The 13,139-nt window shown below is 42.7% G+C and overlaps 1 protein-coding gene across 2 annotated transcripts; it reads right to left on the bottom strand.

Annotated features, from left to right (window-relative positions):
- Nucleotides 1–7,303: 7,303 nt before the first annotated feature.
- c1qtnf6b (C1q and TNF related 6b) lies at nt 7,304–12,710 on the bottom strand. 2 transcript variants are annotated; one of them, XM_018746055.1, is made up of 3 exons: nt 12,691–12,710; nt 9,412–9,609; nt 7,304–7,851 (listed from the first exon to the last, which is right to left on the bottom strand). In XM_018746055.1, the coding sequence occupies exons 2-3, from the start codon at nt 9,599–9,601 to the stop codon at nt 7,304–7,306; spliced, it is 738 nt and encodes a 245-aa protein (XP_018601571.1). In that variant the 5' UTR covers nt 9,602–9,609; nt 12,691–12,710. The 2 variants fall into 2 exon arrangements, with proteins under 2 accessions (XP_018601571.1, XP_018601572.1); XM_018746056.1 differs by lacking the exon at nt 12,691–12,710 and adding an exon at nt 9,752–9,758.
- Between the last annotated feature and the right edge of the window lie 429 nt (nt 12,711–13,139).

The following is a 13,139-nucleotide window of genomic DNA, read 5'->3' as shown; positions in this document are numbered from 1 at the left end:
ATTTAGGTCTTTCACCATCTACAGTTCATAACATCGTGAAAAGATTCAGAAATGTGTTCTGTAGTCAGGTGAGTCTACGTTTCATCTTGTTTTTGGGAAAAACAGACATTGGATTCTACGTGCTAAAGATGAAAAAGACCATCCAGACTGTTACCAATGAAAATTGCAAAAACCAGTCTCTGTGATGGTATGGGGGTGCATCAGTGCCCATGGCATGGGTGATTTGTATATATGTGAAGATACCATTGATGCGGAGGCTTATGTTAAAATTTTTGAGACATATGCTGCCGTCAAGGTGATGTCTTTTCCCAGGAACTCCATGTCTATTTCAGCAGGACAATGCCAGGCCTCATTCTGCACAAGTTATAACAGCATGGCTTCGGAGGCATAGAGTGTGTGTGCTTGACTGGCCAGCCTGCAGTCCAGATCTCTCTCCTATTGAAAATGCATGGCGCATCATGAAGAGGGGAATCGGACGACAGCAACCATGGACTGTTGAGCAGCTCAAGTCTTGCATACAGCAAGAAGGGGCAAAAATTCCACTTGAAAAACTGCAACAATTGATTTCTTCAGTTCCCAAACGATTGCAAAGTGTAATAAAAAGAAAAGGTGATGTGACCCAGTGGTAAACATGCCTCTGTCACAACTTTTTTTGTGTGTTGCAGGCATCAATTTCTAAATTAGTTTATATTTAACAAAATTAAGTTCATCAGTGAAAACACTGAAAATCGTTTTTGTCCTCTTCTCTGTTAAATAAAGGTTCAGGTGAATGAACAGATTACAGTTTTTAGTTTTTGTTGCATTTTTAGAAAGTGTCCCAACTTTTCTGGAAAGGGAGTTTGTATAATGAGGATTTAATTTATTTCTCTTCTCTTTCTAGGCCTGTTCTCTGACACACTGAGCTGTGATACATAAACAGCAATCATGCTTATGCAAACAAAAGATCAGGCTGGTCTGTCAACTCTGAAACCTGCTGAATGTGTCAAAGTTATTCAGAATTATCCTCAGGTTCATCAGCTGTGTTCTTACTTTCTGAATCCGATCACTGGTGGGAGCACTCCATGCTGCCCGCGTCCATACAGCATAATTTTACATGCTCTTCACCTGCTGTTTTAGCCCTGACATGCTTTGAGCCTTGTTGGTGTTTGTGTTGGCTGTGCCAAGAAAGAACCATAAAATCCCTGGTTCCACTGACAGAGCCAAGAAGGAATTACTTGTACTGCCAAGACTTCTGAGTAAAAAAATAAAAAGCCCATTCAGAAATACAGTTTGAACTTTGCTAAGTCTCTATCATGATTCCTGGTACAACAATCGATAACCCAGTCCTCCGTTCAAAGTTTAGTTGACCAACCTTCATTCCAACTGGTTGAGGAAAAACTCAGCTAGGTTTTTTTTTCACTGTCTGCTGTTGTATACATCATACAACCATGTTTTACCTAGTCTTGCTCTACATAACATAATGCATTAACTCACTAATCAATCATTGGCTATAGTCAAATGTTCACGCTTCATGTTTTCTGAAAACACAGTACATTTTTAAATGTTAATTAAAGTTTTGGGAGATACTTATTCAAATATCTTGACTCTGCCCAGCTACTTGTCCAGGCCATGGTGGCATTCTCGTCTGGACTACTGCAACTCTGTCTTGTTTGGCCTTCCCGCTGCTGCCATCAAACCTCTACAGCTGATACAGAATGCTGCTGCACGAGTTGTGTTGGACTTGCCAAAGTGTTCCCATGTATCTCCTCTACTCGTTTCTTTGCACTGGCTTCCTATAGCTGCCCAGATCAAGTTCAACACCCTGGTTATTGCCTACAAATGCATCAATAGAACTGCTCCTAGCCCACTTGGTGATTCCACGCATGAAAGGTAAAGCACGGAGGTTCTCAATTCTGCCTCCCTTGTGGTGGAATGACCTCCCCCTCTCACTCAGAACCTCAGAAACTCTGTCCACATTGAAGAAGGGTCTGAAAACTTATCTCTTCGGGATTCACTTCGCCCATGAGCTCTCAAGCTCGTGTATGGTGTAAATGTTCATGCACCATAACTTGATGATCATGCCCAGATAAGCCTTTACACAGCCACTACTCCTGTATTGCACGTAAATGTTTGTGTACCGGGGGGCGCAGTGGCGCAGTGGGTTGGGCCGCAGTCTTGCTCTCCGGTAGGTCTGGGGTTCGAGTCCCGCTTCGGGTGCCTTGTGGCGGACTGGCGTCCCGTCCTGGGTGTGTCCCCCTCCCCCTCTGGCCTTACGCCCTGTGTTGCCGGGTAGGCTCCGGTTCCCCGCAACCCCGTATGGGACAAGCGGTTCTGAAAATGTGTGTGTGTGTGTGTGTGTGTGTGTGTGTGTGTGTGTGTGTGTGTGTGTGTTTGTGTACCTTTAAAAAGAAAAAAGATTTGTAGGAAGGTGATCAGGAATTGCCTACTCTGAGTTTTATGCACCTACTTGTGCGATGAACATTGGTGCATAAAGTGGAAAGAAACAAACTAAGTTTACTTACGAGTCTGCAACTATGTTTCTCTTTGTCCTAATGTAATGCACAAATTGTATTTCTCTGAGATGTACGTCGTTTTGGAGAAAAGCATCTGCTAAATGAATAAATGTAAATGTAAATGTATGTTCCCTCCAAATCAAGAGTAACATACACCAGCATCTGTTTCCCTCCCTTTCTGTTTTCTCTTCTCATCCCTTTGCTGTCTCTCTCCCTGCCCATCTGAAGCAAGGAAATTTAATGTCTGGTTACAATTAGAGCAACCCAACACACTGCTGTGGCTTCCTGTTTAAACCCCTTTAAAAACAGCCCTCAGCCATCTGTATATTTATAAATAGGAATGGGTGGGCAAAGTTGGACAAGTGTAAGACTTTGAAGAAGTTGTGCAAACCGTCGATTTTATTTCCTGCTTTTTAAAATGAAATACAGAAATATCTGCTGAATACTTCTATTATTATTCCCTCTCATTCAGTTATCAAGGGACTGAGTTAATATTTGACCTAGACATCATAGTCACATCTGTGCCTACCCCTTGACTTGGTGCCAGTATTTTGACAAAACTCCCTTAGAGACTCAATGGAACCCAAGTCCCTGCAGAGACATTCTGCACTGAGCACTCATTGTAAATGCATGACTGTAATGTAATGGTGAAGAATTCCTCATGCCAATTGTGTGGCTTCTAAACAGAGCCTGCTTGGTCTGTTCCACTGGTGAGTTTCCCAGCTGGCATTTCCGCAGTTACACTATTCATACTTGCTGTCAACAGTTCAGAGATGCAATCTCTTCTGGTTCAATCTAGTTTTTTTTCTTCCACACAGCTACTTTAGGTGCCATGAGCACAGAGGGGAGTGCTGCTCAAATAAAAAGGCAATTTAAAGAATAGTGGCACGCTGCCTTAAGGCAGAGCAGGAGAATTATGAGAAAAATGACCACCAGCCTCTTGCTGTTCATTTTCCCACAATGCAATAGGAGATAACAATTACTCCATGGTTCACTTAACAAATGACCAAAAGCAGAAACAAGAAGTGCTGTGTCAACCATAACGCAGAAAATGCATGTTTTCCTATAATTTTTTGGGCTATATATAGTATGGTGGACAATCCAGGGATGAGACGTATGCTCTAAAATGAGGTTCACTAAGGCTCTGCACTGTCTAAATCATGGAGACCAACGCATGATGATATATTTTAGTGATACTTGGACCACAAGATGGCCTGAGACAAAATGACTAAGCACCTACCAGCTTGCCATCAGTCACCCAGCATTCTGAGATGAGCTCCTGGAAAACCATGCACTGCTTCAGCTAGTCTGTTTATGGTGGAGAACACACACAATGTCTACAGCCGCTTGTCCTGAGTGGGGTTGCAGCGAACCGGAGCCTAACCTGGCAACCCGGTGCGCGGGGCTTGGAGGGAGAGGATGCCAGTCTGCTACAGGGCACCCCAATCCCAGACCCACCACATAACAGCCCCCAGCTGTTATAGGTGGAGAACATATAACAGCCCCCAGCTTGTATAGGTGGAGAACATATATACATATATCTTAAGTGGTGCACTTTTTGAAGATGTGCACAGTTTCCTCAGATGTTTTGTCACTAGAAATAGGAAGTTTGACCATATAACACCGGTACTTAAATCATTACATTGGCTCCTGGTCACATTTGGAGTTGACTATAAAATCCTGCTGTTGACCTATAAAGCAGCACATGGCATTGCTCCAGTTTACCTTTGTGAGATAATTGATTCTTATATCCCATGACGATATCTTCGTTTATTAGATGCAGGTTACCTTAAAGTACCAGTGATCAATAAGATTGTTAAACTGGTTTACAACTGTTACTTATCTAGAATGCCCAGGAGGGGTGGGCAACCACTGGCCTGTGGACCCCCAGAGGTTTTTTCCTCCTTTAACCTTCAGTAGGCATACTTATACTTTATTATGGTAGCCATTAGTCGACTGTCTTCTTTCTTTGTATCTGTTTTTCTTGCCTTATGCCTGTGTTAAAGCGCTCTGTGTCACTGCGTGAGAAGAATGCTCTATAAAAATAAATTGAATTGAATTGAATTGAATGTGGTCTCCCAAGTTTTTGAGAATTGAGTTCGAGCTCCTGTATCTAAAACACCAGTTTCTGCAGCCAGTATACTAATCAGTGATCAGTAATCAGTCAGTAAAGAAGAGAGGAATCTACAGTCATTAATGTTTTATTTTGTCTTACCTCTTTAGAAAACAGCTGTCGAGTGTTTCCAGCAGTGAAGTGACTATGTGCAGCTTGCGAAATGAGTTCACTCACTGAGGGTTTACAATCATATTGCTCATCTGCCCACAACCTATACTGTCTCCTTCATAAAAAATGGCATAATGCACTGTCAGAGATTCCAGACACTGACAATGTTGTTTCCAGAAGATTAGAGGTGAAATGAAGGGCCCCCTCTTTGTATTCCATGCCATCTTTTTGCCTACATAAGCTCTCAAGCTTAGCAGACAATACAGGGCTTCTGGTACCATAAATACAGTTTCTTCAGGGAATGACAGGGATTAGTGTACTGGTAATCTCTACAGAGACCCCACACATTTGAGGCATTATGGTGCTTTACGGTGCTTTACAGCACTCTTTGTAGGTGATATGGAGTAGATGTATCATCCTCCCTGGGTGTGAGGGGGTTAAATCCAAGCCAAGTTTTTCTTTCACATGAATCCTGTCTATAGGCCAAATGCTCCTCATACATTATGTATCCTCCTGGAATGACTTCAACTTCAACCAGAGGAAGAGTGAGTTGTGGAAGAACAACAGGAAAACAAGGGGAATTACCCACAATGCTACAGGACTGAACCCTGACCTGAACCTGACAATTGACCCTTACCTATTTAGACACGTGTAAAACCATGAAGTTGAGAACCACACAAAGGAGTTACATTTATTTAGTCAACACCTTTCTCCAAAGTATCTTACAATGTTGCTTGCCTGCACTGATTTACCCATCTATACAGCGGCGTAATTTCTTTAGTGGAGCAATTCAGGGTAAGAACAATGCTCAAGGGCATTACACTGGGAGATGGGATTCAAGCCCACAACCCTCAAGTCCAACAGCAGCAGTTGTAACCACTATACTACTGACTGTCAGTTAAGCTACACTGTCTCTAGAGCAGCACTTTTTTCATCCTGTTATGTTGCTTCATTATTTCAGTGTTTTGTTGAATTTCTCTCGTTGTGTATTGATATGCTTGTGATTTTCATTTTGGTCATGCCTTCTTGTGTTTTTGCACTTGGTATTCCACTGAGCCTCTCTGTCATTATAAGGCTCATATACAAACTCCCACTGCTGTTCTTATGCCTGGAAGTCAAGCTGCTATGTGCTATTTTGGGCTTCATTAGCGGAGTGTCTCTCTTGAGACACTTTCCACTGCAAGTGTTTGACCTGTTACAAAACCTCTCCATGTGACAGCTTGATTTCAGTGGTTCACAATGAAAAGTTTCACAAGGAAAAACCAAACACAAAGTTCAGAACTTTCAGTCTTCTGTCATGTTACGATATATTTCAGACAATTGTTGTAGTACTTTTCCATTGTATTAGGTTGGGTTTCCTCCCACAGTTCAAAAACACCTATTTCACCTGGACTGATGACTTTAAATTGCCTTTCTACTGTGCACATGTGAGGGAATGAGTGTGTGTGATTGCCCTGTTTTGGATGGGTGTCTTGTTCAGGATGCACCCTGTCTCACTCTCTGTGTTTCTGGGATAGGCTCCAGACCACTGTACTGGACAAGTGGCTATTGATAATGGGTGAAAAGGTATGTAGTGCAGCTTAAAATAAAAAAAAAAAAACTTTTTCTACCTGAATTGTGCCTTTTTTGTCCTCTCCTTATCTTGCAAAACCAAGATATGAACCAAGAATGAAGAATCTTAGAAATAGATGTGCCTCTTGTCATACAATCTCCAGTGTTGATTGGAGATAAAAATCTATTTATCTTGATCAGTGGTTGAGAACCATGTGGGTGGTTATTACCCTACGAGTACTCTTGTAAGGTAAAATTACTGAGGGGCCTTGTCTATTGGAAAGAAATCTGTTAATAGTGCTGTGAAAACCAAGGTAAGTTTGCACCTTACTAAAACCAGGTAAAAAACACAACCCACAATTCCTGCAAATGGAAAACAAACTCAAGGTTTCTTACTATAAACAGACGTGGCAATGCTGTTTGCAATTTCCATAAGCACTTTATTTACATACGATGTTTTGTCAATAAAAATGAATAAGGAATTTAGGTTCAAGCTACAAGACTTGAAATGCTGAGAAACCTGAGCATATGGTGTCATCAATGTTGAAGAAAAATGTTCATCAGGTAAGTTTTAAAGGACTGGGTCTATAGATGTAACCACTAAAAAACCTCCCGATCTGAACACATCACTGTACTGCCAATGACCATTACATATCTCCATGGCGACACTACTTATCACAACTGTTCTATTTATATGATTACATATTTATCCAAGCAGTTCAGGTTTAACATTGTCTTCGAAAGAATACAACTTTCCAAACCAACCCTTCCTCTTCCCCATAACTGCCAAAACTCTCTATTTATACTTCTTAATGATTATAGGGCTTGCTGTTCATGCTACATACATCACAATAACATACAGTATCTTAAAAAATAGTCCTAATAGTCATTTCTTTCCTCTGTAAGAATTGCTCAAACAGCCAGCATTACAACATAGATAATGTTCCACTTTTAGGAGCTCTCGTTGGGATTGGCTCTAATATTGGACTGTGTCCCTTTTAGTAATAGGATGACTGTATGAAGCTCACACCCTGGTTTACTCCACACTAGGCTTGACAAGGTAGCCATTGAAGGTGATGTAAACATCCACATCGTCACTGTAGATGGCATTCTCCCTCTCGCGCTTGTACAAGCGAACCCACACCTCGTCATTCTGCTCCAGCTCCAGCATCACACTTTGGCTCTGCATGATGCTGCGGTCGCTGGGCTGTGCGTACATGACCACCTTGGCCTGATCATTCTGCATCAGGTGCAGGTAGGTCTCCTTGAAGTTCCACGTGTGGATGTTGAGGTTGAAGAAGTATATCCCTGGCACATAACAGTAGAACTTGCCCTTGAACATGTTGAAATGTTCGTCCAGGTTGACAAAGACTGTGTCAAAGACAAGCACCTGGTAGTAGTCTGTGCTGTGCAAGGCCTTTCGCCGGCCCACCGAGAAAGCTGAATGTTGGGTCTTGCAGGCATCTCCAGGAACACCTGCCTGGCCTTTGCTGCCTTTAGGACCTATGGGTCCAAGGGGCCCTGGTGGACCTTCTTGTCCTGCTTTTCCTGGTGTGCCCTTCTCCCCTCTGTCTCCTTTGTCTCCTGTAACAGAACACAATTTTTAGCTGGAATACTACAGCATGACACATAGGTTGTGTGCAAGAGATAAGATATATTCTCAGAAAGGCCAGAGGCACCCTGCTAATTACCATAACATTCCGTCTTTAATCAAATTCAGGAACAGGGACTTTCCAGTACTGCAGATTACAGATCATCCTCTGTGGTCTCAGAACTTGTGATCAAGCTGTTCTGACAAGTACCAGGTCAGGACATGCACGAGCAGTGATTTAATATCTCATCTGGATTCTGAACTTCAGTAAATCTAAAAGTGCATCTATACGAGACCCAGAGGTGACACCTAAATTCAGACTGAAAATTATTACAAATACCAGTCAAAAGTTTGAATAAACATGCTTGAAACCAGGCTTGCCTCAGCTAAAAATAAAGAAAATGGATGACTGAGGAGTGGAAGTTGTTCTTATGAACAAATGTGCCAAAATGTGAAATATTTGGCTCCAACCCCAAGAATTTATAAGGCATAAAGAATGCACCTGAGTGGTTCCCTCTTTCCAGTATGTTGGAGAAAGCTTCATGGTGTGGGGTTGCACTGCTGGTGACAGGCTAATGATCTTTACCACGTCCATGGCAATCTCAGCTAGCATGGCCATCACAGCAGAGGCATGCTACTCCATCAGAGTAATGACTTTGTTGGGGTAATGACTTCATTCTTCAGCAAGACAACAGCTCAAAAGACATCCCAAAGTTGTACAGAAAATGAGCAAAGAATCTGGCCAAGAAGGAAAGTGATAGAGAACTCAAACTAACCAACTAGATCCAGATAGTGCCAGTTATGAAAAAAATTGTGTTTCCAGCAAGTGTACTCAGACTTTTGACTGGTGCTTAACCTTAGATCATACACCTTCTTTGTGTGTGTCAGTGCTCCCCATTGCTTTGTTTGATAGTGAATAAACCACAGCCAAGCCCGTTCCTGTCTTAATCCCTTGCTCATTATTTGTGGCTCTGCCACATAGGTGGTTTCTCTGCCAGGTGCATGTTGAAAGTGCAAGACAGGCCTCCTCAGCATGATCGATAGACCTTAAAAACACTCTTTTTCAACAAGTCCAAAAATATAACAGACTCATTTATTCCAACGCTTTGTTGTTTTTCACAGGCCTACACTTGCCAATTTTAAATTTTTTCAGGACTTTCAAACACTGCTGAAGGTTGTATGCTGATGCGGCATTGTCTACCCAGCATTTGGAACTGTTGCCTGAAGTGTGTAAAACAGTTTTTTTTTTCCCTAGGTTGAATATATTTTCATGATAAAAGAGTGCTGGAGTTGAGAATTTGCCATGCAAACTCATATCACGGTGGGTGATATTTGTAGTGTAGTAATCTAGGTGGTAAGGTTTAGCAGTAAGTACTCACCAATCCTGGTCTAACAAACTGAAATATTAACATCTGAACTTCTTTGGCACCTCTACACAGGTTTTGTTCAGGAGATGATAATGCACAAGCAGCAGTAGAGCATACTGTATTCTACATGTTTAACCCATAACCTGGGTTAAAAAACAAAAGTTAATTAACGTACAAGAGTGTCACCTTTGAGGATTGTCATATTGATGTAGGTTCGTACTTCAGGCATCTGGTATGGGGGCACAGCGCGCATTGTGGAGCCCTCTTGTGGTTCCAGATGATCACAGCAGCGTCGGCAAGGTCTCAGAGGGGTTCTTGATGGGATGGCATCCACGTGCAGGAACAGCAGGAGAGTGGAGAGGAGCAATCTGAACATGGTTGCACCTGGCCAATCGAAGGGAAAGGAGCCGGTCGCTCTGGGGTTCACACAGTGAGGGATGCTGGCTGGAAACAGATCTGATGGATTCATCCAGCCTCCAAGAGCTACTGCACTTGCACTGAGATCACAGAGCAGTCGTTTAATCACCTGTTTTGCCTTCTGCTGTGGTACTGCAGAGCTGCTTCTTCATATTTGTCTAAAGGTATCCACAACATGGGCATGATGAAACACCAAAGCAAAAACCAAGGGCCTGTCCTGCTATTCTCACTATTACCAGTGTAAAACACCAAACTATTCAGCAGAGATGTTTTATACTTCCCGTCCTGGGTGTGTCTCCTCCCCCTCCGGCCTTACGCCTTGTGTTGCCAGGTAAGCTCCGGTTCCCCGCTACCCCATATGGGACAAGCGGTTCAGAAAATGTGTGTGTGTGTGTGTGTGTGTGTGTGTGTGTGTGTGTGCATCCCCTCTTTCATATCTTCACCAAGCTGCAACGCTGATGATGTTCTGTAGATCATTTCACTTTAAATCTGCATACTTACTATTGCTTTTTGGCGCACAACATTGTTATGAATAGTAGTTACTACCCTATTTTGGGTATTTGCATTCCATATCAAAAGGACCAAAGAGTTGTGTAACATGTATACATACGCAGGGAAGTCTGTTTTATAATTGTACAAAATCCCCAGCTGTACAAAGAAGGAGGTCCAAGTCAAGAGAAACACAAGTACGCCACTCTGTGGCAGTTTGGGCATCACCATCTGCCAGCGAAGAAAGAGAAAGACCCCTGTGTGAGATCAGAGGTTGCTCCTGGACAGTTGATGTTCTTTGCCCTCCCTTCCCATAGCCAGCAGTGGCCATATTCTTGGACACAGTATCACAAAATCCTTACACCTTCATATATTTACGTTTATTCATTTAGCTGATGCTTTTCTCCAAGGAGACTTACAATGTTAAGATACCTACAATTATTTACCTGTTTATGAAGCTGGGCTATTTTACAATAAGCAAAGGACAAGACTGGAACAAAATGATTAATAAAGGGTGCCACCTAGGTTTGTTTGCATGTCCAGGTACCCCCAAATAAGTGTAAATATTACAAAATTTTAAGCTCTAAGATAAAGGTATAATGTAAAATCAGGAGAATAAAACAGACTTACTCTGAGATCACTAACCTAAAATCAGAGGCTGAATTGTCAGTCTTTCTATTAACATCAAAAATAAGTTGGGAAAAGGGTTGAGGAGTGTTGTCAAACTCATTCTGACAGTACTTAGTGGCAGATGTGAGCTGGCCAGGTTTCTTGTGGAGGAAACATGGGTGAAAATCCCTCTCAGAACCATAAAGCTGACATTTACTGGTCAATTACTAAAGTTTTACACAAACTTTTGGCGCTGCTCTTGAAAGAACACATGTTGAAGGTTTAAAGTTGGACCCAATCTATAATGAATGCCTGCAAGACATCCCGGGGAGGAAATCTCTTGTGTTTAATAGACACGGTAAGGAATGTTAACAGCAAAGTTGCTATAGGAAATGTTTGGACTGCAGGATGACCTAAAATTCTCAATTTTTCGACCTTATTGCTGTCTTTTTTTTACAGCACAGGACAGCACAGCAACAGATAAGTAGAGACACTACACTGAGAAATTGCAGATATTGTCCACATACACAGAGCTGGGAGTCAAAAGGGTTCAAAATATAGTATGCTGTAAACTAGTGGTCTCTTTTAATATTGATATCAGTCTTGTTGTGTTAAACCAAAGTAATGGGTGAAATGGGTCTGTTTACGCCCAAAAAATCTGTAGGTTATGCTCTGTACGCTTTACTCCATGAGCTTTACTGCTTTTGTCTGAGGCAAGCTACAGTATTAAATATTCCAGTTTACAATGATTTACCCATTTATGAAGCAGGGTAGAGGGGGTGTGGTGGTGCAGTGGCGCAGTGGGTTGGACCACAGTCCTGCTCTCCGGTGGGTCTGGGGTTCAAGTCCCGCTTGGGGTGCCTTGTGACGGACTGGCGTCCTGTCCTGGGTGTGTCCCCTCCCCCTCCAGCCTTACGCTCTGAGTTACTGGGTTGGCTCTGGTTCCCTGCGACCCCCTATGGGACAAGCGGTTCTGAAAATGTGTGTGTGTGTGTGTGTGTGTGTGTGTGTGTGTGTGTGTGTGTGTGTGTGTGTGTGTGTGTGTGTGTGTGTGTGTGTGTGTGTGTGTGTGTCCTGCAATGGACTGGCATACCATCCAGGGTGTTACCCCTAGCTTCGTGCCCAGTGCTTCTGGAATAGGTGCCGGAACACTGTGACCCTGCTCAGGAGTGAAATTGGATGGTATTCTTACAGTGTCAGTTCAGGGTAAGCACCTTGTACGACAGTAGGAGTGGGATTCAATCTAGCAACCTTCAGACTGTAAAAGCATGGCTTCACCTTCCGCCTCTTAAATGCCATCATCATCATGCCAATAAGTAAAATACCATGATTATGTAGGTATGAAGTTCTCTGTTGAAGAGTGTGATATAATTTAACTTTTTCATATTTTTATTCATTCTTGACGCATCCGGCATCGTCCAGCTGGTTTAATCTTTCCTATATTTTATGATGTCAAATAATTTGAATGATATAACAAATAATTTCCGAAACGAGCTCGTACACACACTGCGATATGAACAACATGATAATAATATCCCTACAAATGCAATCGCGGTATTATTGATGCCTAACTCTCCGATTCCTGCTGCTACTTGTATTTATTTTTATTCGCTATTAATTTTATAGCGCCTTTCTCCACTATCGAAACGTGGCTCGCGCGCGCGCGCGCACACACCAGAATCAAAACTCTTCCGTTATTACAGTAATAAGCGAAGCACACATCGCAGTAACGTGGCATATTAGTCTAGAGCGGTGAATTTTTAATTAGACGCAACAAAAAACTCTTAAACGGTGAAAACGACTTTGGTCCGGGAGCGCGCGCGACCCCTCGTCACGACGACGTGGAGAGGAACGCGTGAACGCGCCGGACGCGATGCGATGCGATGTTACGGGAGTTTATGTAGCATAAGATTATGTAAATGCAGAGACAAGTTACGATTACTCACTTACCTCCGTCTTCACAGCCTACGTGTGAGTGAGTGCTGGTGTGGGTCACTGAGAGAGGGAGAGGAAGAGAAGGTGAAAAGAGGAGGAGAAGAAATGAAAGGAAAGTGGAGGACAGAAGTCGAGAAGAGAAGAGGGAGGGGAGTTAGTTGGGTTCAGGTGAGATCAGGATTCGAAAAAGGAGAGGAGATAAAGGAGGAGGACATGACAGTGAGGTATGGCTGAGGAGACTGGGAGAGAAAGATGGAGAGGAGGAGAAAGGAGAGTGTAGCCAGAAGATCAGGGGAGAGCAGTAGAAGATGAGGAGAGAAGAGAGTAGATGCGAAAGGAGTGTAAACTGAGTGATGGGTGAGACGATGATGACGAGGTAAAAGCTTGACAGGAGAAGAGCAGAGAGAAAAGTATAGCAAAGTACAGGTGAGAATATCAGGAGAGAAGAAAGTGCAGAAAATGAG

This window comes from Scleropages formosus, chromosome 20 (genome assembly GCF_900964775.1).
Source record: "Scleropages formosus chromosome 20, fSclFor1.1, whole genome shotgun sequence".
In the NCBI taxonomy this organism is placed as follows: Eukaryota; Metazoa; Chordata; class Actinopteri; order Osteoglossiformes; family Osteoglossidae; genus Scleropages; species Scleropages formosus.
Note: the sequence above shows the minus strand (reverse complement) of the source record. Positions and strands in the feature narration are given on the sequence as shown.